The sequence below is a fragment of the Entelurus aequoreus genome, linkage group LG07, assembly GCF_033978785.1.
Source record: "Entelurus aequoreus isolate RoL-2023_Sb linkage group LG07, RoL_Eaeq_v1.1, whole genome shotgun sequence".
NCBI classification, from domain to species: domain Eukaryota; kingdom Metazoa; phylum Chordata; class Actinopteri; order Syngnathiformes; family Syngnathidae; genus Entelurus; species Entelurus aequoreus.
The window spans coordinates 11516461-11542775 of NC_084737.1; the positions used below are offsets into that span (position 1 = coordinate 11516461).

The 26315-nt window shown below is 39.5% G+C and overlaps 1 protein-coding gene across 2 annotated transcripts in view; it reads right to left on the reverse strand.

Moving 5' to 3' along the window:
* The window catches only part of klhl21 (kelch-like family member 21), a 36483-nt gene that overhangs the window by 9573 nt on the left and 595 nt on the right, over window positions 1–26315 (reverse strand). For both annotated transcript variants that reach the window (XM_062052573.1, XM_062052574.1), the window contains exon 2: window positions 6821–7893. In XM_062052573.1, the coding sequence (XP_061908557.1) occupies window positions 6821–7847 (1027 nt within the window). In that variant the 5' untranslated portion in view covers window positions 7848–7893. The remainder of the gene's footprint in view (window positions 1–6820; window positions 7894–26315) is intronic.

Below are 26315 nucleotides of genomic sequence, written 5' to 3' on the forward strand. Positions count from 1 at the left end.
CGCATTTTGGCTTAAAAAGTAAAGATGAAGGTGAAGTTATAACACTGAAACACCCTCAGGAAGAGGTGCTTTAAGACATGGCTAGCTAACTAGCGCATAAAGTCCATCCGCAGTCTGCAGTGTTTTAGCTACTTCTCAAATCACTAATCCTTGTCTCCCTGGCGACAAATAAAGTACAAGTTAATAATCATGGCGGACCAGCGACACCGACTTTGCTGCGGAGATTTCCCCTCGGAGTAAACGGAGCCAGGCCCTTGGTTTAACCTCATTTTCCCTCGCTTCCCGCCGTGTGTTTAAGAGCGCACTGCTGTGTTTAGATGGAGACAGGTGTGGACAATATTGGAGACACTTGTCCCCACACTAAAAGTATGCAGCGAAGGAGAAGACAATGGCGACAAATAAAGTACAAGTTAATAATCATGGCGGACCAACGACACCGACTTTGCTGCGGAGATTTCCCCTCGGAGTAAACGGAGCCAGGCCCTTGGTTTAACCTCATTTTCCCTCGCTTCCCGCCGTGTGTTTAAGAGCGCACTGCTGTGTTTAGATGGAGACAGGTGTGGACAATATTGGAGACACTTGTCCCCACACTAAAAGTATACAGCGAAGGAGAAGACAATGGCGACAAATAAAGTACAAGTTAATAATCATGGCGGACCAACGACACCGACTTTGCTGCGGAGATTTCCCCTCGGAGTAAACGGAGCCAGGCCCTTGGTTTAAACCTAATTTTCCCTCGCTTCCCGCCGTGTGTTTAAGAGCGCACTGCTGTGTTTAGATGGAGACAGGTGTGGACAATATTGGAGACACTTGTCCCCACACTAAAAGTATACAGCGAAGGAGAAGACAATTTGATGTTTTGCAGCAGGCAATGTGTCGTGAACGTTGTCATAACTTGTTTATAAAGTTCTCCTGCCTCGAAAGAAAATAATGTTCGCCTTGGTGCCCTTCTAACTTGCCTTGGTGCCCTAAAATTAGAGCCCTCCTTTAAGGCAACACTTGCCTTGACCTTAAAAAGTAAAAATTTGAGGCCTGTTAGTGAATTAGAAAGAACATTTGTCTGTATATTATTGGTTTTGATTGAAAGTATTATTTTAATTGTGTCTACTGTATTGGGTAAATGGAGTGTTAAAGGCCTACTGAAAGCCACTACTACCGACCACGCAGTCTGATAGTTTATATATCAATGATGAAATCTTAACATTGCAACACATGCCAGTACGGCCGGGTTAGATTAGTAAAGTGCAATTTTAAATTTCCTGCGAAATATCCTGCTGAAAACGGTATGATGACGTTTGCGCGTGGCGTCACGGATTGTAGCGGACATTTTGGGACACCATTGTGGCCAGCTATTAAGTCGTCTGTTTTCATCGCAAAATTCCACAGCATACTGGACATCTGTGTTGGTGAATCTTTTGCAATTTGTTTAATGAACAATGGAGATAGCAAAGAAGGTGGGAAGCGGTGTATTAGCGGCCGGCTGCAGCAACACAAACACGTAGCCGGTGTTTCATTGTTTACATTCCCGAACGATGAACAGTCAAGCTTTACCATTGGCCTGGGACAACAGAGACTCTTATCAGGAGGACTTTGAGTTGGATACGCGGTACCGTGAGTACGCAGCTGCGGCTTCCAAACATTTGATCGCTTGCCCGTACGTGCGTGCCGCTATGTGCATGTCACGTACGTAACTTTGGGGAAATGTATGTGCTGTATGAACTTTGCGGAGGTGAACGGTACTTTGGGCTGTGGGATTGAGTGTGTTGTGCGGGTGTTTGAATTGTATTGGCGGGTTATATGGACGGGAGGGGGGAGGTGTTTGTTATGCGGGATTAATTTGTGGCATATTAAATATAAGCCTGGTTGTGTTGTGGCTAATAGAGTATATATATGTCTTGTGTTTATTTACTGTTTTAGTCATTCCCAGCTGAATATCAGGTCCCACCCGCCTTCACAGCATCTTCCCTATCTGAATCGCTTCCACTGCCCTCTATAGTCCTTCACTCTCACTTTCCTCATCCACAAATTTTTCATCCTCGCTCAAATTAATGGGGAAATCGTCGCTTTCTCGGTCCGAATCGCTCTCGCTGCTGGCGCCCATGATTGTAAACAATGTGCAGATGTGAGGAGCTCCACAACCTGTGACGTCACGCTACTTCCGGTACAGGTAAGGCTTTTTTATCAGCGACCAAAAGTTGCGAACTTTATCGTCGATGTTCTCTACTAAATCCTTTCAGCAAAAATATGGCAATATCGCGAAATGATCAAGTATGACACATAGAATGGATCTGCTATCCCCGTTTAAATAAGAAAATCTCATTTCAGTAGGCCTTTAAGGTCCCTATAGGTGTTATTTTATGTCTAGTGGGCCCTAAGAATGTAAACAAAAAAAAAACGTTTTTTTAATTACCCAAATATGAAAATATTTGATTAATAAATAACTCCTACTTAGCGGAATTCAGTTATATTGGTCAAGTCTGGAACGACGACGACTGTGAAGCATACTTACTATGGAAAGATAGTAGCTGAAACATGAATTATTAGCAAATTAGCATGTTAGCTTAAGATAAAAAAAAACATTGTTTTTTGTAAATATTTTTGGGGGAACACTGGCAGAATAGAAAAGTTTGAGTCTCTGAGCTGACTTTACTTACATGCAAATAAATGGGCGTAATAAAATAGTGCCTAATTAAGTACATATAGAAACAGGAGTACCGGTACTTCAATAGTTGCCGTTTATGGCAGCCCGATTAGGCAGCAAGCTAGTAGGGCTTGGAGTGTTCCAAAATAAATATGTATTTCGCCATAAGACTGACTTGTGTGTTACGTAACCCTGCAGTTATTTGAGTGAGCGGTGGAGCGAGCCAAAGCTGCTACGGTTACGTGAAAGTATCAGTGTCCTGCAGGAGTCCACAGCAAAAGGTTTGAGATGTTTCCTCCGAAGGGAAACGCGGTTTGATGGCCGCCATGGTGGAAGTCTTGGCAGCACAACATGTCCTGCTTCACTTTGACGCCATCGCCCACAAAGAGCCTGCAGTTTATTTATTTACAAGGCGATGGAAATTTTACAGTACGCTGAAACGAATCGTGGCTGGTTTAGTTTGTAACTTTGTGTGTGTGCACCTTCTTCATTTTGGATTTCACACACTAATAATAAATCAGGATGTTTTTGTGGGACTCGACCGTTGAAAATGTGAAGATGACCATAATCAGACAAGATTTAATGCATATATACAGTACAGGCCAAAAGTTTGGACACACCTTCTCATTCCCAACACAACCGATGGTCCCGACCCCATCGATAAAGCAAGAAATTCCACTAATCAACCCTGATAAGGCACACCTGTGAAGTGGAAACCATTTCAGCATTTAAGCTCATCAAGAGAATGCCATGAGTGTGCAAAAAAGTAATCAGAGCAAAGAGTGGCTATTTTGAAGAAACTAGAATATAAAACATGTTTTCAGTGATTTCACCTTTTTTTGTTAAGTACATAACCACATGTGTTCATTCATAGATTTGATGCCTTCAGTGACTATCTACAAACAGGCCTCAAATTTTAACTTTATACAGCGCCCAATACCGGGGTACAGCGGAATATACGTTAGGTCAGGAAAAAACACAGAGGCTATATCATCCCTATGTAAATAAATAAACCTGCGAAACAGGCTTGTAGGGATGATATAGCCTCTGTGTTTTTTCCTGACCTAACGTACTGTGTATATATATATATATATATATGTATATATATATATATATATATATATATATATATACACACACTACCGTTCAAAAGTTCGGGGTCACCCAAACAATTTTGTGGAATAGCCTTCATTTCTAAGAACAAGAATAGACTGTCGAGTTTCAGATGAAAGTTCTCTTTTTCTGGCCATTTTGAGCGTTTAATTGACCCCACAAATGTGATGCTCCAGAAACTCAATCTGCTCAAAAGAAGGTCAGTTTTGTAGCTTCTGTAACGAGCTAAACTGTTTTCAGATGTGTGAACATGATTGCACAAGGGTTTTCTAATCATCAATTAGCCTTCTGAGCCAATGAGCAAACACATTGTACCATTAGAACACTGGAGTGATAGTTGCTGGAAATGGGCCTCTATACACCTATGTAGATATTGCACCAAAAACCAGACATTTGCAGCTAGAATAGTCATTTACCACATTAGCAATGTATAGAGTGCATTTCTTTAAAGTTAAGACTAGTTTAAAGTTATCTTCATTGAAAAGTACAGTGCTTTTCCTTCAAAAATAAGGACATTTCAATGTGACCCCAAACTTTTGAACGGTAGTGTGTATATATATATATATATATATATATATATATATATATATATATATATATATATATATATATATATATATATATATATATATATATATATATATTATATAATTTTGAAAGATGGCACCTGATGGCCATAAGACGTAACTGCACTTTTTGTCCATAAAGATAAAAAATAGTGTTCATGTATGAGATCTAGGGCTGCCAATTATGGCCAAAGTAATAATTAAGATTATTCTTATCAATATTGAAATCATGATTGTTAGGTAAAGCGGTGTTGGGGTGTGAACGTAATACCATCATGTCATTTTGTAATGTCTAATAAATAAGACTATAGATAAAAGTTATCCATTTATTTAAAGACAAATATTAGGTTTTTTAATTCTTTAATAATATCAACTTGTCAGCTTTTTGTCATTACATGATGCCTTTATCTCTATTTTTACATTTTGATAGAGGGAGGTTCTTTTGTTATTATTTATTTAAGTTATGTACATTTATATGTACATGTAGATGCTGTATCGGGACAGATCCATTAAGAGTTTGAGCAGAAATATGTCGCATAGGAATGAACTGTACACAATAAAACATTAACAAAATGATGTCACATGAATTCTTTTTGAAGTAATACATTTGTGACATGAAAAAAACAAGTGATGTAAAACAAACATGGCGTTTACTTTTTGATATCAAAATAAAACACAAAGCAGTTTGGCTAATGAAGATGAAGTCTAATAAACAAGCTTTGTTCTTCTCCAACGTCTCCCCAGTGTTTCAGTACAACAGTTTGGGCAACAACAAAAAATACCCGGAGTGATACCTCTCACATCGAATACGCAATCTTCACAGCCTTCGTTCAGTTCGATGAGATGACAAAACATTTGAGCTAGTATTGATGTTATTTGAACACTGATACAGTTTGCAGTTATATCAAGGAGGAGTGAACGTCCAAGTCAACAAGTAAATAACTTTATAAACTAGTTGTGACAACGTTCACAACACAACGCCTGCTGCAAAACATGAAATAGTTTTTTCCTTCGCTGTATACTTTCAGTTCGGGGACAAGTGTGTCCGTCTCCTATATTGTCCACACCTGTCTCCATCTAAACACAGCAGTGCGCTCCTAAACACACAGCGGGAAGAGAGGGAAAATTACGTTAAACCAAGCGCTTGGCTCCATTTACTCCGAGGGGAAATCTCTGCAGCGGTTTTTCGGTAATTAAAAAATTAAGACGGTATTACTAACAGTCGGGAATTATATCATTATACCGTTTACCGTTATGTCCCTCGTTCATTACAGTGTTTCCCACACATTCATTTATTTGTGGCGGCCCGCCACGAAAGAATTACGTCCGCCACAAATAAAAAAAATATATTATTATTATTTTTATTTTTTTTTGTTGTTGTCCTGACAAGCTTCTCAGGCAAATCATATAGTTGATGTAGATGCCCATATAGGCTGTTCAGATTTACTTTACAAAAGAGAAGTGTAGGATACTTCTCTTGTTGCCTCATTTGTATTTGACCACTACTGTTTTCTGTTTATTTGTTACTGACTGTGGCAGGACACCTCTGCCTCTGTTTCACTTTATGTTGCTGGTAAATAATATGGTTGTAGTAGTAGGCTAAAGTTAAATTATTTAGTATGCACTAATTAAAGGGGCAGAGCTTTAAGAGACATTTTAGCTTTTATATTTTAGAAGATATATTTTTTGTAAGAACCACGATTAATAAATATATTTCAGTGATTAACTTATTGTTCAAATCTTTATATAAATATGTACACAAAGTGTTGTAATTATATTGTAAAATGAATGTATGGATGGATGGATGGACGTTTGAAACAAAACTGTTATTAATTAGTAAGTATACATTTTTTTAGCCTTTTTAGAGAAAATCATATCATTGTAGTAAATTATGCAAATTATTCGATAATGTCATGGTGACCACGCCCATAGCCACGCCCCCACCGCCACAGGTATCTTGGCAGTTAATGGGAAACACTGCATTAACAAGTAAAAAGCCAAGAGAGGTCACGGCATGTTCTTGCCGCAAATGTTGGTCAATTTTTGGGGCATTATGGTGAAAGACGAGGGCGGTTGCCACGCATGCCTTGTTTAAATTCGAGCCCTGTACAATGTAAATAGCCATGAAAATAAAGAAAACGCATTGAATGAGAAAATGTGTCCAAACTTTTGGCCTGTCCTGCATATAGCTTTAAAAGAATGCTTTTCTTCCGATTACTTTAGTAGGTAAATTAATTCCAGTTTGAACCAATAGTTCAGTCACAAAGTATGAACTTGCGAGTCCCGATTGAGGGCAGATTTATCCGATTTTGATCTTTCACTCGTATGTCTCTAGCAAGGTGCGCGGCCTAGAAAGCCATATTGTCCCATGCAGGGCTGACCATTCAGTCCGGTATTTTACCGAGTACCTTTGCATGACTAATTGTGTTATCTGTGTTCAGACTCTTGCCAGGTGATCGCAGTAATACTTCAAAGATTGTGTCAGGACAGAGAGACTTACCAGTAACGTACATGTCGCTCCCGAGGGCCGCTATACTGTAGCCTCCTCCCAGGTGGTCCGGGAACTCGGCCAGGTAGCGCCACTGGCCTGTCTGCGGGTTGAAACAATCGACGGTGACCAGCTCGTCACAATCCTGGTCGCAGCCTCCCACCACGACCAGGATCTCGGCCAGTCCCGTGGAAGGCCGTGGGCGCATGCGGCGACACGGCCTGTCGTGGCGGTCGTACTCGCAGGACTGGAAGCTGCGGGCCTCGTTCACCATGCGCAGGCAGGGCGGCGACAGGTACACCAGCGGGTCGCTCTCCACGTGGGCCAACAGGAAGAACCTCCTGACGAAAGGCAGCCGCACCTGCTGGAGGAGCTCGGGCCAGTAGTGGAGTCTCCGCTGGAGGTCGGCCTTCACCCAGCGCACCGCGATCTGATAAACCGTCTCCTCTTTGTCCACGCACAGCTCGTCGTCCGACACAAACTCAAGCAGGCGCTTCCAAGGCAAGCGTTTAAAGTCGGTCCCTTTGGCCAGATCCATTAAGTTCTTCAGGACAAATCCGCGAGCGCTGGCCGCCAGCTCTCGGCAAGCGTAGGCCTCTGCAAAGTCCTGGATTTCTAAGCAGTTGGAAACATCCAGACGTTGTTCCAGGAAAGCGCAACAGGCCTCCTTGACCGACGGGAACTGAAACAGATCCGCGGTTTTCAGCAGGAGGTCCACGTTGTCCTGCGTGACCGTGACCCGTCCCGTGTAGCAGAAGTCCACCAACAGTCCCAAAAGCTCAGCCGAGACCTCGTGCAGAACCACCCTGTCCATGGCGCTCTCCCGCAGCGTCCCGGCGAACATGGCGCGGAAGTAGGTGCTGGCGGCCGCCAAGACCGTGCGGTGGCAGTGGAACTCGTGGCCCTCGGCGCACAGAGTCACGTCAAAAAACTTTCTCTCGGCGCGGAGCTCGTGGATCCCTCGCAGCAGGTTGAACGCGTGGGCCGTATCGAAAAATGGCAGGGTGGACGGCTGCGTCTGTAGGACGGGCGTCTCCATCTCGACTGGAGTCTCAAGCGCTTGTGCTCGGGGACGCCGTTTACATCTAGACACAAAAGTCAACACGTTAATGGGATTCCTCACCACGCCCCATCCCGGTTAGTCCAAATCAAGCAGAAACTAATCCAAACAGTTAATTTCCGTAACCCACGAACAGTCTAGAAGGCTGGCCAGCTTGAGTCCATGTGAGCAGTTTCCTTCCACGTTGAAGACAGACAGTTGGCTTATGTGCTGACTGAGACTATAAATAAACCAGAAGTGTCCATTTGCAGTGAAAGTAGGGGGGGGGGTCTTGAGAAAAACACCTAGCTTGTTGTGAGCTGGCACTCTGGGAAGTGACTGTACAACCCTCCTCTAAGGAATGCATCAGTGATAACGGGATAATGTTCGACGCCATTAGCAAGGCAGCCCACCAAAACATGCCCACTTCCTGGTTGCATGTGGTCATATGAATATTAACGAGAGTCAAAGTGACAGCTGCAATGACATTTAATACACCTGCATGCTGCACACTTTCTATTTATACTTAGTTCTGCTTTTTGTTTTGACTCACGGTGTCCATGTTGGTCTGATGCTAGACCTCAAATATGTAGACCAGGGGTGCCCACACTCTTTCTGTAGGCCAGCTACTTTTCAATTGACCAAGTGGAAGGATCTATACAGCATACTTGCCAACCCTCCCGTTTTTAGCGGGAGAATCCCGATATTCAGCGCCTCTCCCGACAACCTCCCGACAGAGATTTTCTCCCGACAAACTCCCGGTATTCAGCCGGAGCTAGAGGCCACGCCCCAAAAAAAAAAAGTCTGCCGCAGCTGCGATTGGACCTGACCAGCCTCCGGGTACAAGTACTGGAGTACCAATTGCTTGCCAGGGAAGATCTTCCCCAGGAAGCAAGGATTGACCGGTTTTGGGCCATGCTAGGGAGAGATGGAAGATTCCACACTCTCGTGCATTTGATGAAAGCACTTTTGTGCGTGCCACACAGCAATGCATCATCAGAGAGGGTGTTCAGTATGGTTCGAAAAATAGTGACAGAGAATAGAAAGAGGATGGACAATTCAACCCTTAACAAAGCATTGTACTTTCAAGTACAACAATGAGTAGATGAGTGTTGTGTGTGTATATGTGTAAATAAATGAACACTAAAATTCAAGTATTTATTTTATTTATATATATAATAAAATAAATATATACCGTAATTTCCGGACTATAAGCCGCACCTGACTATAAGCCGCACCAGCTAAATTTAGGGGAAAATACAGATTGCTCCATATATAAGCCGCACCCGACTATAAGCCGCAGGGTTTTGATGTGTAATTACCGTAGTATATAGGGGTTCCTGCTACCACGGAGGGGATTGTCGGGACAGAGAGGACTGTTTGGGAACGCAAAGTGTCCCATTTATTAACAATAAATCTTTCAATCATTCAATCAAACTTTCACATCTTTGACATGGCGAACAGCATTCGTGCAGAGTACAAATAATACAACGGTGCAAAGTACTACCAAGTGCTCGCCTGTACGTTATCAAAATAACCAGCCTACCGGTATATGAAAAGTCAGTCTTTAATCATTGTGTCATCGTCTTCCTCCTGCGTACTAAAACCACCGAAATCCTCTTCGCCGGTGTCGGAGAAGAACAGGCCGTAAATAAGCCGCACCCTTGTATAAGCCGCAGGGACCAGAACGAGGGGAAAAAGTAGCGGCTTATAGTCCGGAAATTACGGTATATATATATAGCTAGAATTCACTGAAAGTCAAGTATTTATATATATATATATATGAAATACTTGAGTTGGTGAATTCAAGCTGTAAATATACTCTCCTCTTAACCATGCCCCCACAGCACCACTACACCCAAAGACTATGGGCATATACACAAACACACACCCCACCCCCACCCAACGCCTTCACCACCGCTTGATTCCCCTTCGGGGTGATGGACGGCTGAGTAGTGCTTTATAGCAGCAGGCCGGCCTCCAGGGCCCCAACTCCCCCCGCCCCTCTGTTGAGAGTTGTTGTGATTATATGTAACTTGTTTATGTGTGCTATGGCAAATTAGGTTTTTTTCCGTTGGACTCAGTCTGGACCCCATCCCGAGGGTCCAGCCTTTGACTGATATTTTTTACTCTTCCCCCCTTTCCCAATATCACCCTTTTCCCACCTTTTTTAAAGAGCGCCGTAAGTAGGGATGATGTTCGAAACCGATTCTCCCGGTTGTTTGATAAGAAAATAACCGATTCCATTGACTCGAATCCCTTTTTTGAGAACCGGTTCCTGTTATCGAGGCCACTATAGTAAAGAAAAAGAGTTGGTTCTTTATTCGAATCCCTGGGAACGAATCCCAAATGGGCAATGTTATGCCCATTTGATTGTAGACTCTTACTGACACCTTGTGGCGATATGAAAATACTACGCGTCAATAGTTTGGGCACTTCCGGGTTGGCGAGTAAGTTCAGTTCATGAGACCATTGAGAAGTAGACAAGTTGTGTTAGCTCTTACAAGCCTTGGAAAAGATAAGTCTGTAAGTAAACTGTTTAACTTGTTTATGTAACTCAATATTAAGGTGGGAAGTGGTTAAATTGGATAGTAAGATGTTTATTGAAAAACGATTTTTGTGCACTGTTTCAATGGATGTTTTGAGGACTTAAAATGGCTGCCAGTCGTGTATTTCCACCATCGAAATAGTTTCAACACGCAGAAGTATTTGTTTGATGATAGTACTGTATATTTGTGTGAAGCTAATATTTACATATTGTGTATTCCATTTCAGTATGTTAATTGAATCACATAGCTTATACATTTGTCATTGTGTGTATTTCAGTTTAAAACAAAAAAAAATAACAGTCCAGTGCAAGACAAAAGTAAAGATAGGAAAAGACAAAGCAAGATTAACAAAAATAAAGAGCCTAAATTGATTAATCTGCTTTGGAACTTTATTAGACGTCTTGGATTGTTTGTTAGCTGTCTGCCTGTGTGTGTAGTTCGTATGTTCCAATAGCAGCAGAAGTGCACTTTTTGGAGAACTGTATTCTTTTCAGTTTTGTGCCCATGGGACTTTTATTTAACACTATATTTTTATTTATACACCTATAGTGTTCACAGAGACAGGTTGTTTTTGTGTTACTGTATATATTAGTTTTTCTGAAAAATCCCACTTAATATACTTTGGGTAACAACAGTCAATTTTTTTTTTAGGGGGGTAACAGTCAATATTTATGTATTTATTTTATGTTTTTCTTATAAAATAAAAGTGAGCTTTTGTTAAACCAAATATTGTGTTTTTTTCCCTATACAACAACCTATCTGGATTCGATAAGAGAATCGATAAGGAATCGGTTCGATAAGAGGATTCGATAATAGGCTCGAACTCGGATTATTTCTTATCAAACATCATCCGTAGCCGTAAGTGGCTGATCCGTTGGCGGTCCTGTTCTTGTCTCCCTGTAACGTATGTCTGCTCTTAGTGGGACTGTGCCAAAAATGTAATTTCAGTTCTTATGTGTCTTGTACATGTTAAAGAATGGACAATAATAAAGCATCCTGAATCCTGATGACATCACATGGACAAAGATAAGCCCTTCTGGAGGAAAGTTCTGTGGTCAGATGAAACAAAATTTGAGCTATTTGGCCACAATACCCAGCAATATGTTTGGAGTACAAAAGGAGAGGCCTTTAATCCCAGGAACACCACTCCTACCGTCAAGCATGGTGGTGGTAGTATTATACTCTGGGCCTGTTTTGCTGCCAATGGAACTGGTGCTTTACAGAGAGTAAATGGGACAATGAAAAATAAAGGATTTCCTCCAAATTCTTCAGGACAAGCTAAAATCATCAGCCTGGAGGTTGGGTCTTGGGCGCAGTTGGGTGTTCCAACAAGACAATGACCCCCAAACACACTTCAAAAGTGGTAAAGGAATGGCTAAATCAGGCTAGAATGAAGGTTTTAGAATTGCCTTCCCAAAGTCCTGACTTAAACGTGTGGACAATGCTGAAGAAACAAGTCCATGTCAGAAAACCAACCAATATAGCTGAACTGAACTTATTTTAGTGTTTGAGTTTTAATACATTTGCAAAAAAATTAGGTGTGGTTGGGTGTATTGTGTTTTTGGGAACAAAAATTAATGTACCGTATTTTTCGGACTATAAGGCGCTACTTGAAATCCTTTCATTTTCTCAAAACTCGACAGTGCGCCTTATAACCTGGTGCGCCTAATGTACGGAACCATTTTGGTTGTGGTTTCATTACACAATTTACCAAATAAAATAGCTTCGAGGTGGGTAAGCTCAACCAAACTTACTGCTTACATTAGCAAAAAGGATTTTAAGTGCGCCTTTTCGTCCGGAAAATACGGTAGTCAGTTTGAAAATGAATATAGGAGACTTTTTGACAGTGGGGTTCAAACTTCTACGAAGTGACTTAAAAGAAAAACAGACTTATTTTAAAGCCCCAGCTCATGAGGCATCGTTAATCACACTCACACCAGATCCTTGTTAACATTTGGAGATCATTTCCTCTGAAAATAAGCAGCTATATCCGCTCACGCAGGGTTTTGATTTAAAAGGGCGTAATAAAGTTGCTGGTCTGCAGCCAGAGGGACTCAGCCCGCATTCCGCACAGCGGCGCTTCAACAACGCGGCCCCGCGTGGACCTCTGCCAAGGATCAAACGGCTCTGTGCAAGGACAAACCGGCACCCACAGATCACAACTCATACGTATGCAGCTAGAGCAGACCTGGGCATTCTGCGGCCCGCGGGCCACATCCGGCCCTTTGTGCGTCCAATCATAAATTACAAAATAAATTTTAAAAAGTATCTATGTCGAGTGTGCAATACAACGGTGCTGCTTTTGTTTTGAAAAGCGTTATTTGTATTACTTCCATGTGGACTATGCTCGTGCGCGATTGTGCGTGAATGTGAACAGCGGCAATCACAAATGACAAAATAAATTTAAAAAAAACATCTATGTCGTGCGTGCAATACAACTGTGCTGCTTTTATTTTGAAAAGTGTTATTTATGGGCGTATGTCCGTGTGTAACCTGTGAGACCATTGCTGGAAACTTGAAGCTTCAGCTGAAGAACAGAACGGCCGACTTTTAGACTGTTTTTCGCTGGCTTTGGATGAGAGCTGCGATGTACGTGACACCGCCCAGCTGCTCATCTTCTTACGTGGGATAACTGCAGACTTTCAAATCACGGAGTAGCTGGCAGCCATGCAGTCAATTAAAGAGACAACCACAGGTAATGACTTGTTCACATAGGTAAATGTGTGTTTGGACATGTTAGGACTGAAATGGGACAAGCTGGTAGGTGTGACAACAGATGGTTGTCCAAATCTGACGGGGAAAAATGTTGGACTTTTAAAGAGGATGCAGGATAAAGTGACAGAAATTTACATTTTTGCATTGTATTATACATCAGGAACTGTTGTGTAAGACAGTGTTAAAAATAAAACCATCAAAAGCCATCTGCTTTTGTATAAAGTTAAGTTAGGTTAAATGAAATTATTATTATTATTATTTATCTTACGGTACATCAAAAATAATTTGAGCAAAATTGAATTGAAATATTGTCGGTGTGGCCCTCCAGCAGTGCTCGGGTTGCTCATGCGGCCCCCGGTAAAAATTAATCGCCCACCCCTGAGCTAGAGGGTTGCCTATTTGCTTGTACACGCCTATCACGTGCTAAAAAAGCAGGCTTCACAACACATCTTAAAATGATCTGCCAACTATTGGTCAGTCAGCTACAGGTGTAGGGTGCATTTGTTTGATGAACGGTTATTGTTATATTTATTTGACCGTGTGAAAAGACACATGATTTGGGGAGGTAGCAGGTGGAGGAGAACTGACTGATGAATTGGAATGGCTCTGAAGGACAGGAAGGCGTGTGGTGGTGTGAATACATAACATACATGACGCACCGTGCTGAAATGATGCAATCACCCTGTCTGAGCTGTACACATGCAGTTTGTTATTGTCCTCAAGCTGAAAATAGACCATGACGGAGTACAAACTGTATTTTCAATCCATGACAGCAACAACCTGAAAACGTAAACAGACATAAATAGAAGTTTTACCAGGAAACGAGACATGTAACGGTAACTGTATTAATGATAAATGTGTTTGGTAATGCATGTATTCTTTGTATTTTTATTTTGTATGCTCCTATACGGACCCTAGGAAGACTAGCAGTCGCCTTGGCGTCAACTAATGGGGATCCATTCAATAAACAAACAAACAACAATAAACCGCGGTAAAAGGTTCAGCCACCGAGCCGCTATACTAGTTAGGCTATGTCTACACTAAGTCGTTTAACCCAGGGTTCCCCAACCTTTTTTCCACCACGGACCGGTTTAATGTATGCATTATTTTCACGGACCTGCTCTCTACGTATGCCGGATAAAAACAGTAAAAAAAATTAGCCTTTGGCTACAATCTGGCACATTAACATTTGATATGTCCATTAATGTGCAATGTCCAATGTACTATAAGAAAATAATTGTAGCAGTGTTTCCCACACATTCATTTATTTGTGGCGGCCCGCCACGAAAGGATTACGTCCGCCACAAATAAAATAAAATAAAAATAAATAATAATTTTTATTTATTTATTTTTGTCCTGTCCAGCTTCTCATGCAAATCATATAGTTGATGGAGATGCTCATATAGGCTGTTCAGATTTACTTTACAAAAGAGAAGTGTAGGATACTTCTCTTGTTGCCTTATTTGTATTTGACCACTACTGTTTTCTGTTTATTTGTTACTGACTGTGGCAGGACACCTCTGCCTGTTTCACTTTATGTTGCTGGTAAATAATATGGTTGTAGTAGTAGGCTAAAGTTTAATTATTTAGTATGCACTAATTAAAGGGGCAGAGCTTTAAGAGACATTTTAGCTTTTATATTTTATAAGATATATTTTTTGTAAGAACCACAATTAATAAATATATTTCTGTGAATAACTTATTGTTCAAATCTGTATATAAATATGTACATAAAGTATTGTAATTATATTGTAAAATGGATGGATGGATGGACGTTTAAAACAAAACTGTTATTAATTAGTAAGTATACATTTTTTTAGCCTTTTTAGAGAAAATCATATCATTGTAGTAAATTATTACTAATTACTCGATGATGTCATAGTGACCACGCCCATAGCCACGCCCCCACCGCCACAGGTGTCTTGGCAGTTTATGGGAAACACTGTGTAATATACATATAGGGCTGGACGATATGGCCTTTTATTAATATCTCGATATGTTTAGGCCATGTCACGATACACGATATATATCTCGATATTTTTGCCTTAGCCTTGAATGAACACTTGATGCATATAATCACAGCAGTATGATGATTCTATGTGTCTACATTAAAACATTCTTCTTCATACTGCATTAATATATACTCATTTTAAACTTTCATGCAGAGAGGGAAACTACAATTAAGTCAATTTACCAAAACTGTATTTATTAAACAGTTATAATATTAAGCAGTGGCACAAACATTCATGTCATTTCCAAAACAGAAAGTGCAAGATTGTCAGAGACATTTTAAAACAAGCTATTAGTGCACTTTTGTGCATGACGTCACTAAGATGACCTATTAAACAACACCAAATTAAAGTGCACTTTTTTTTTTTACAGAACACCACTACAATAGTTTAAAACAAATAAAGTGCACTTTTGTGCATGATGTCACTAAGATGACGTATCAAAACAACACTAAATTAAAGTGCACTTTTTGTACAGAACGCCACTACAATAGTTAAAAACAAATAAAGTGCACTTTTGTGCATGATGTCACACAAGATATTTCAATAAGTGTCAAATAAAAATGAGCTGCATAATAGGAAATCAAATAGTGTACGTCCTTCGCTATGTGGTAGGTTCCTGCGGATGTTATCTCCTTCTGTTGTTGACTATTTGTTTCATACAGTGTTGATGTGAAAATGGTTGCTTGGGCATTTTGTGGGTGTGGCACCGGCCGGAGATGTTGACATGCGGAGTTTCAAGCACTCTTCATTCTCTAGCGGGTGACTTTTTCAAATGATGCTACAAATTAGCAGTAATGCTACTTTTTGTAGCAACCCTTTTGCCCCACACTTGACATATTACTGTTGTCTGTTCAACATCTTCCCGCTTGAAGCTAAACCACCGCCAGACGATGGACCCCCTGCTGTTTTTCTTGGGAATTAATTCTTCCTTCATTTGTTACCAGATTCGCACCTTCTCTCTCTCGTATTACCACTCGCACCACAGCTAACGTTACCCATGCCGCTAGCTCTCTGCTCCGCGAGGGCGTATGACGTTGCGCGCGCGACAGTTTGTGACGTATGTAAGAAGGTGCGCTTGTTTTATGTCTCTGTGAGAAGGAGAGACAAGAAACAGTGAAAAACGCCTGTAGTGTAATGCCCGCAGCTAAAAGCAACTGCGTGAGAACGTATACTCCAATATCACGATATAGTCATTTTCTATATCGCACAGAGACAAACCCGCGATATATCGACTATATTCGATATATCGCCCAGCCCTATATACATCTATTAACAAGCTTAATGTTGGGTTTAGTGGGACAGGCGAAAGTTAATTCGAAGAAAATGTGGTAGTTTATAAATGAATTATTGTTTCTGTGCGGCCCGGTAGCAAATGCGTCACGGACCGGTGGTTGGGGACCACTAGTTTAACCCCTTAAACGAATAATTATTTAGCCTAAGCCCTGTTTCAGCCACACTAAACCAGTCTTTAAGGTCCCCCTCCGCGGACAAATTTTTACACGGCTAAGTGCGCCGTGTATTTATTGAATCTCCGGCTCTTAGCTTTGTATGGACTCACTGATCGTTTACAAACTGAGTTCGGAGAGGAAGTAACGCCAGAAAGACCGTGCCACAGCCAGGGTCATAATAAAGCGGTTTCGTAACTCGGAGCTAACCACTGGTAATATGGAGGCGAGTCATCCAGACATGCCCGTGTTTCTCCTTCTTCTACATGTACAGACGCTTGTGGAAATCACACATGAATACCTTATGAGAAAGCGATTGCAGCTATTTGAGATACAACACTTCTCAGACGGCAAGATAACTTTCTAATGTCAGCTGTGATTCTACTTAGCGAAAAACGTTTTCCATTTGTCGAAGGAGAGACAACGAGAATGCGAGCGTCCGTAGATGTGATAAAAAAGGTAGCGTGTACTTTGTATTACCTGGCCGACGAGGGAAGACTACGGAAAACGGCGAATGCATTTGGACTGGCAAAGCAGACTGTATCGGTTATTGTCCGCCATGTATGTCGCGGACTCAACGTCTAGGTCCAGAGTATATAAAGTCACCAAAAACGAACGGACAATGAAGGTGAAGGCAAAAGACTGAGGAGTGTCCTGACCAGATATCTAGATCCCTAGTTTGATTGTTTTAAAATGTTCTTTATCACATTGTTTACGTGTCTAATATAAAGATGTTATTAATTTATGATGGCTCAGGTGTGATTCACTACAATAGGGCCCCACAGCACACTGAATTCCAGTTACCGTATTTTTCAGACTGTAAGTCGCAGTTTTTTTCATAGTTTGGCCGGGGGTGCGACTTATACTCAGGAGCGACTTATGTGTGAAATTATTAACACATTAGCGTAAAATATCAAATAATATTATTTATCTCATTCACGTAAGAGACTAGACGTAAAAGATTTCATGGGATTTAGCGATTAGGAGTGACAGATTGTTTGGTAAACGTATAGCATGTTCTATATGTTATAGTTATTTGAATGACTCTTACCATAATATGTTACGTTAACATACCAGGCACGTTCTCAGTTGGTTATTTATGCCTCATATAACGTACACTTATTCAGCCTGTTGTTCACTATTTATTTATTGTAAATTGCCTTTCACTATTCTTGGTGTTGGCTTTTATCAAATAAATTTCCCCCCAAAAATGCGACTTATACTCCAGTGCGACTTATATATGTTTTTTTCCTTCTTTATTATGCATTTTCGGCCGGTGCGACTTATACTCCGGAGCGACTTATGCTCCGAAAAATACGGTAATTGAAATACCACAACTGGATATTGTTCAGATAAGTTACATTTAAGAACTTACATACAAAGCAACACTGGAGGTGACTATGACGTGTGCATTTAAAGTTAAAGTTAAAGTACCAATGATAGTCACACACACACTAGGTGTGGTGAAAGTTGTCCTCTGCATTTGACCCATCCCCTTGTTCACCCCCTGGGAGATGAGGGGAGCAGTGAGCAGCAGCGGTGGCCGCGCCCGGGAATCATTTTTGGTGATTTAACCCCCAATTCCAACCCTTGATGCTGAGAGCCAAGCAGGGAGGTAATGGGTCCCATTTTTATAGTCTTTGGTATGACTTGACCGGGGTTTGAACTCACGACCTACCTATCTCATGGCGGAGACTCTAACCACTAGGCCACTGAGCAGGTATTTTCCGTGCATGTGTATTAGGTTGCGTTGCGCTGGCGGACGGAGGGGGGCGGGGGTCTTAAACGGTGGCATTGTGGTGTGTGGACACGGATAAGGTTAGGTGTGATTTACCCTGGATAACCTTAGTGTAAGTGTAAACAGGGCCTTAGTCCGCATGAGCTACGGGGAGAGGCACTTTCAAGCCAAGGAGCCAAACATTCGACACACGGAGCCAGGAGCTACAGTATAGCCAAATGCAGTCGGTGACCATTGCATCACTCGGGAGTCAAAAAGTCGGCAATATACTTTTGAAAAGTGTGATGAATGTGATTTAAAAAATGAATGGCTTTGCGGCACAAATGTTATGCGACATTTTAACAACCATGTTGAACACAGACATGTTACATAGAAAAGCACCTCATGACCACTTGCAGGGGGAGCAAAAGGGATGTCAGATTAAGGGGGGGTGGGGTACGGAGCTCTATGCTGCACTGGACACCGGCCACAGGGGCGACAGCTGCAGTCCACCTTGGCCATAAAAAGACACTCCATGACATTCATCTCCTACTGAAGCAGACCATCACAAGGCCACATGGTTCATCCTCAATGTTTGCATTATTATTAGTGGCCATGGGTACCTTTCACATTTGGTACCTAGGAATCAACACCGTACTCAACGCTACTAATTTTCGTTCCTTATGTTCATGTGTTAATACTCCCATAGGCACTGATTTGATAGTTTAGCACCTCTCTGTGTGCAATTTGTACTTTCCACCCAGTCTGAAATAGATGTGTCCGATAATATTGGACTGCCGATATTATCGGCCGATAAATGCTTTAAAATGTAATATCGGAAATGATCGGTATCGGTTTCAAAAAGTAAAAGTTATGACTTTTTGAAACGCCGCTGTGCGGAGTGGTTCACGGACGTAGGGAGAAGTACAGAGCAGTCACACTTGCCAACCCTCCCGATTTTCCCAGGAGACTCCCGAATTTCAATGACCCTCCCGAAAATCTCCCGGGGCAACCATTCTCCCGAATTTCTCCCGATTTCCACCCAGACAACAATATTGGGGGCGTGCCTTAAAGGCACTCAGTGTTTCCCATAAACTGCCAAGATACCTGTGGCGGTGGGGGCGTGGCCATGGGCGTGGTCACCATGACATCATCGAATAATTTGCATAATTTACTACAATGATTTGATTTTCTCTAAAAAGGCTCAAAAAATGTATACTTACTAATTAATAATAACAGTTTTGTTTTAAACGTCCATCCATCCATTTTACAATATAATTACAACACTTTATGTACATATTTATATACAGATTTGAACAATAAGTTATTCACTGAAATATATTTATTAATTGTGGTTCTTACAAAAAATATATCTTATAAAATATAAAAGGTAAAATGTCTCTTAAAGCTCTGCCCCTTTAATTAGTGCATACTAAATAATTTAACTTTAGCCTACTACTACAACCATATTATTTACCAGCAACATAAAGTGAAACAGAGGCAGAGGTGTCCTGCCACAGTCAGTAACAAATAAACAGAAAATAGTAGTGGTAGTAGATAGACACAGAGCTTCATCAAACATCTGATCCACTGAACAAAGAGCTCCAAAAATCTTGAACTTTAGACTGCCATCAGTTTTACTCCCTTTACTTAACCATGTGTTTCCTACTGCCTGCAGACTTTGCACCCTTTGTTATATACACATGTTGTGTTTCTAATATAAATATATTTAATAAAGTCAAATACAAATAAGGCAACAAGAGAAGTATCCTACACTTCTCTTTTGTAAAGTAAATGTGAACAGCCGATATGGGCATCTACATCAACTATATGATTTGCCTGAGAAGATGGAGAGAAAAAAAACAAAAAAAAAAAAAAAAACAAAAAAAAAACATTTTTTAAATTTTTTTATTTGTGGCGGACGTAATTCTTTCGTGGCGGGCCGCCACAAATAAATGAATGTGTGGGAAACCCTGGCACTGCATTTCCGTGCCAGCCCAATCAAATAATATCTACGGCTTTTCACACACACAAGTGAATGCAAAGCATACTTGGTTAACAGCCATACAGGTCACACTGAGGCTGACCGTATAAACAACTTTAACACTGTTACAAATATGCGCCACACTGTGAACCCACACCAAACAAGAATGACAAACACTATTCGGGAGAACATCCGCACCGTAACACAACATAAACACAACAGAACAAATACCCAGAACCCCTTGCAGCACTAACTCTTCCGGGACGCTACAATATACACCCCCGCCCACCTCAACCTCCTCATGCTCTCTCCGGGAGAGCATGTCCCAAATTCCAAGCTGCTGTTTTGAGGCATGTTAAAAAAAATAATGCACTTTGTGACTACAATAATAAATATGGCAGTGCCATGTTGCCATTCTTTTCCATAACTTGAGTGGATTTATTTTGGAAAACCTTGTTATATTGTTTAATGCATCCAGCGGGGCATCACAACAAAATCAGGCATAATAATGTGTTAATTCCACGACTGTATATATCGGTATCGGTTGATATCGGAATCGGTAATTAAGAGTTGGACAATATCGGAATATCGGATATTGGCAAAAAAACATTATCGGACAGCTCTAGTATATATGTATATAGTATAATATTTAATATTTAAACAACACATTCAGAACATTCGTTCTCAGGACTGGACTATGCACCTTACCTCCTTTTGCACTCTCTCTCTTTCCTTTCCTTCCTATGTTTTGTATTTTTGTAGACTGTCGCACTGATACTGGATTTGCTTCTAATCTCATTGTACCTGTGTATAGTGACAATAAAAGACATTCTATTCTAATAAATCTCATTTTTGTGTTTAACATGTTACAGTGAGTTGACAATGATAACTATGTTGTCCAGTTTTTATATCTTGATTTCTTAAACTAAGTCATATAGGGTTCTATCGATAACAATATTTTAGTACCGGTGCCGGTACCAAAATGTATTTCGATACTTTTCTGTACTTTTCTAAAAAAGGGGGACCACAAAGAAATGGCATTATTGGCTATGAATTAACAAAAAATCTTAGGGTACATTAAACATATGTTTATTATTGCAATTGAAGAACAATTTAGTTCTTAAATAAAATAGTGAACATACTAGACAACTTGTCTTTTAGTAGTAAGTAAACAAACAAAGGCTCATAATTAGTCTGCTGACGTATGCAGTAACATATTGTGTCATTTATCAGTCTATGTTGTCAAAATTATGAGGGACAAGCTGTAAAAATTGATTATTAATCTACTTGTTCATTTACTGTTAATGTCTGCTTATTTTCTGTTTTAACATGTTCTATCTGCACTTCTGTTCAAATGTAATAATCACTTATTCTTCTGTTGTTTGGATACTTTACATTAGTTTTGGATGATACCACACATTTGGGTATCGATCCGATACCAAGTAGTTACAGGATCATACATTGGTCATAATTTAAGTTCTCATGTGTCCAGGGACATATTTCCTGACTTAATAAACATAATATGAATATTAAAAAAAAGAAAAAAGATTGTGAGACAATAAAAAATATTGATGTAATCATGGTAGTAACGACTAGATACGCTCCTGTACGTGGTATCATTACAGTGGATGTCAGGTGTAGATCCACCCATGGTGTTTGTTTACATTGTGACGCCGGTGAGCTATTGTATCTTCCTACGGTATGTAGAAGGATACAAAACAGCACCATTTTAAGATGTAACATGCCTTTACAAAAGAAAAACACATAAGAATGATTGTATGAAAAACAATACAATTGAATGTCGTACACACAACTACAGTAGTTGTATGAAGTAATGTAATAATAATGTACAACATTTAACTAAGAAAGTATCATTTTTGTCTTTTCATATCATTTAGTCTTGAACGCATCATAATAATCCCCTCAACTCCCCCCAAAATGGATTAACTCGCTGGAATATAAAAGACAATATAACATACATCCATAAACGTGGATGCATATGAAAAAGTGCAATATATTTATCTGTACAGTAACCTATTTATTTATTTATATATGCACCTTATTGCTTTTTTATCCTGCACTACCATGAGCTAATGTAACGAAATTTCGTTCGTATCTGTACTGTAAAGTTCAAATTTGAATGACAATAAAAAGGAAGTCTAAGTCTATCTTCTCCGTCAAACACACAATCCGCAGCTTTTGCTACGCCAACTAATGGCGTGGTTGCTTGTCAAACATTTTTTGCTTGCAATTTAAAGCATAACAATTAGTCGAAACACAGGTTTAATCTCTAAAAACCCTCTTAGGTTGGGGCACTCTTAAGTGTATGTACCACTCTAGTAAAATTAAAAAACTTTTTAAAGATATTCTATTTGCACCTTTTACAAATTTTAACAGTACTTCTTTAAATCAGTTCTTCTCAAATAGTGGAGGGGGCACAGTTAGACACCGGAGAACAGGCTTTATCAGCATCATGCTTCAAACCCTGCTTTGAAAAGCTTTGTCCTTTGTCCTTTAGTCCTGACTTCCTCATTTTAAGAATACATTTAAAAAAAGGACAAATTGTTTTATTCTTTTTTATTTTGTAGAACAGCGTATTATATATATATATATATATATATATATATATATATATATATATATATATATATATATATATATATATATATATATATATATATATATATATATATATATATATATATATTGTGCTCCTGAATTAATGTATGTTTTGTTATTCTTTTGAGTTTATTGCATTTTATTTTTCAGTATTAGATGGTTCAAGTCCGTCGAAAAACTTTTTATAGTTTAAATAAGGATTACAATTGTTTTGAACTTCAGGCTAATTTTTTGTATTTAATTGTTTTTGTTTTTATATATTTATTGTTTTAAAAATTCAGACTAACAAACAATGTTATTTTTTCAAATTTTCAATATCAATCGGTTCTCGTCGGTCAAAATGTTTCACAGTTCAAAATTATTTTTATTTTTTTCAGGCAAATTGATGCACTTCAATCTTTTCTGTTACAAACTAAAAAACAATATTAATAAAGTTATTCTTTGTTATAAGATGATTTGTATTTCAACAATATTAATGAAGTTATTCTTTGTTATAAGATGATTTGTATTTCTTTCTGGTTTTCTTTCATTTGTTAACATGTTAATAGGCATACATTGTTATGCAGAGGTGTACTTATAACACTTTTAGAGAAAATTATACTATTTTTAGTTGCGGTGGAGAGGGGGGCAAATGTTTTTTTTCTTCCTAGTATATCAGAAAATAATTGAGAAGCACTTCTCATAACATGTGTTTATATATTCCAATATTTTAGATATACAGAGCTTTTAGATGTTATCTTTAAATTGCATTTTTACTTCTAATATTTTCATTAATTAATCACCGTAATTTCCGGACTACAAGGTGCACTTAAAATCCTATTTTTTTCTCAAAACTTGACAGTGGTCCTTATAACCTTATGTACGGAATAATTCTGGATTTGCTTACCGACCTCGAAGCTACGTTATTTGGTACATGGTGTAATGATAAGTGTGACCAGTAGATGGCAGTCAAACATAAGAGACAAGCGTAGATTGCAATATGACGGCAATATGACTCAAGTAAACAACACCAACATTTTATATGTTCCATTGAAAATATAGAACATTACAGAAATCTACCAAAATGTTTTAGTACAACATTGGTAAGCTATGAAGCCGCACCGCTTGATGGATTGTACTGTGCTTCAACATAGGAGCATTATTATGGTGTGTGTATAAGGTAGGACATATTATCTGGCGTTTTGTTTCGCAATATTATGCAAAAGATTCTGGTACCTGCTGCTCTGCATTTGGGATCTGCATAAATCCTGAAAAATTGCGTAGGTCCACCTTTGTAGTCCATGCCGAAACCGTAGTCAATAATCTTATTTTACTCTATCTTCTTGTTATGGGACATTCATCCTCCGCTGTTGCCATTTCTAATATAAAGTAGTGTAAAAGTTCTTATATCTGTCAGTAAACTCACCATTAAAGCGCTAAAAAGTACTGGTAAAGTGAGTTTACATTATTCACCCGAGGAACCTTATGACCCCTTTAATGACTTATATATGAAAAATAAATAAATAAATAGACCATTCATCGACAGTGCGCCTTATAATCCGATGCACCTTTTATATATGAAAACAAGGAAGTGTTTTACATTTAGAAAAAAATAAATAATAGCATGACTCCTTTAATGCGCCCTATACTCCAGTGCACCTTATATATAAAACAAATCTAAAATAGACCATTCATCGGCAGTGCGCCTTATAATCCAGTGTGCTTTATATATGAAAAAAAAAATCAAAAATAGACCATTCATCGGCAGTGCGCCTTATATGTGGGGGAAAAAATCAAAAATAGACCATTCATCGGCGGTGCGCTTTATAATTCAGTGCGCCTTATATATGAAAAAAAAAATCTGACATAGACCATTCATCGGCAGTGCACCTTATAATCCAGTGCGCTGTATATATGAAAAAAAAATCTAAAATAGACCATTCATCGGCAGTGCGCTTTATAATCAGGTGCGCCTTATATGTGGGCAAAAAAATCAAAAATAGACCATTCATCGGCGGTGCGCTTTATAATTCGGTGCGCCTTATATATGAAAAAAAAAATCTAAAATAGACCATTCATCGGCAGTGCACTTTATAATCCGGTGCGCCTTATATATGAAAAAAAAATCTAAAATAGACCATTCATCGGCAGTGCGCCTTATACTCCGGTGCGTCTTATATATGAAATAAAAATCTAAAATAGACCATTCAGCGGCAGTGCGCCTTATAGTCCGGTGCGCCTTATATATGAAAAAAAATCTAAAACAGACCATTCATCGCCGGTGCGCCTTATAATCCGGTGCGCATTATATATGAAAAAAAAAATCAAACATAGACCATTCACCGGCGGTGCGCTTTATAATTCGGTGCGCCTTATATATGAAAAAAAAATCTAAAATAGACCATTCATCGGCAGTGCACCTTATAATCCGGTGCGCCTTATATATGAAAAAAAATCTAAAATACACCATTTATCGGCAGTGCGCCTTATAGTCCGGTGCGCCTTATATATGAAAAAAAATCTAAAACAGACCATTCATCGCCGGTGCGCCTTATAATCCGGTGCGCGTTATATATGAAAAAAAAAATCAAACAGACCATTCACCGGCGGTGCGCTTTATAATTCGGTGCGCCTTATATATGAAAAAAAAATCTGAAATAGACCATTCATCGGCAGTGCACCTTATAATCCGGTGCGCCTTATATATGAAAAAAAAATCTAAAATAGACCATTCATCTGCAGTGCGCCATATAGTCCGGTGCGCCTTATATATGAAAAAAAAATCTAAAATAGACCATTCATCGGCAGTGCGCCTTATAGTCCGGTGCGCCTTATATATGAAAAAAATCTAAAACAGCCCATTCATCGCCGGTGCGCCTTATAATCCGGTGCGCATTATATATGAAAAAAAAAATCAAACAGACCATTCACCGGCGGTGCGCTTTATAATTCGGTGCGCCTTATATATGAAAAAAAAATCTAAAATAGACCATTCATCGGCAGTGCACCTTATAATCCGGTGCGCCTTATATATGAAAAAAAAATCTAAAATAGACCATTCATCGGCAGTGCGCCTTATACTCCGGTGCGTCTTATATATGAAATAAAAATCTAAAATAGACTGTTCATCGGCGGTGCGCCTTATAGTCCGGTGCGCCTTATATATGAAAAAAAACTAAAATAGACCATTCATCGTCGGTGCGCCTTATAATCCGGTGCGCATTATATATGAAAAAAAAAAAAATCAAAAATAGACCGTTCATCGGCAGTGCGCCTTATAGTCTGGTGCGCCCTATGGTCTGGAAAATATGGTATGTATCTTAACAAATATTTTTGCTTAACTCTCCTTCCGCTTTAGTTTGCAGTGCTTTATATATGTTAACGGTGTTCCATATGACATTTTTGACACATTTGACCAACTTTACATTGTGTATTATTAACATTCCAT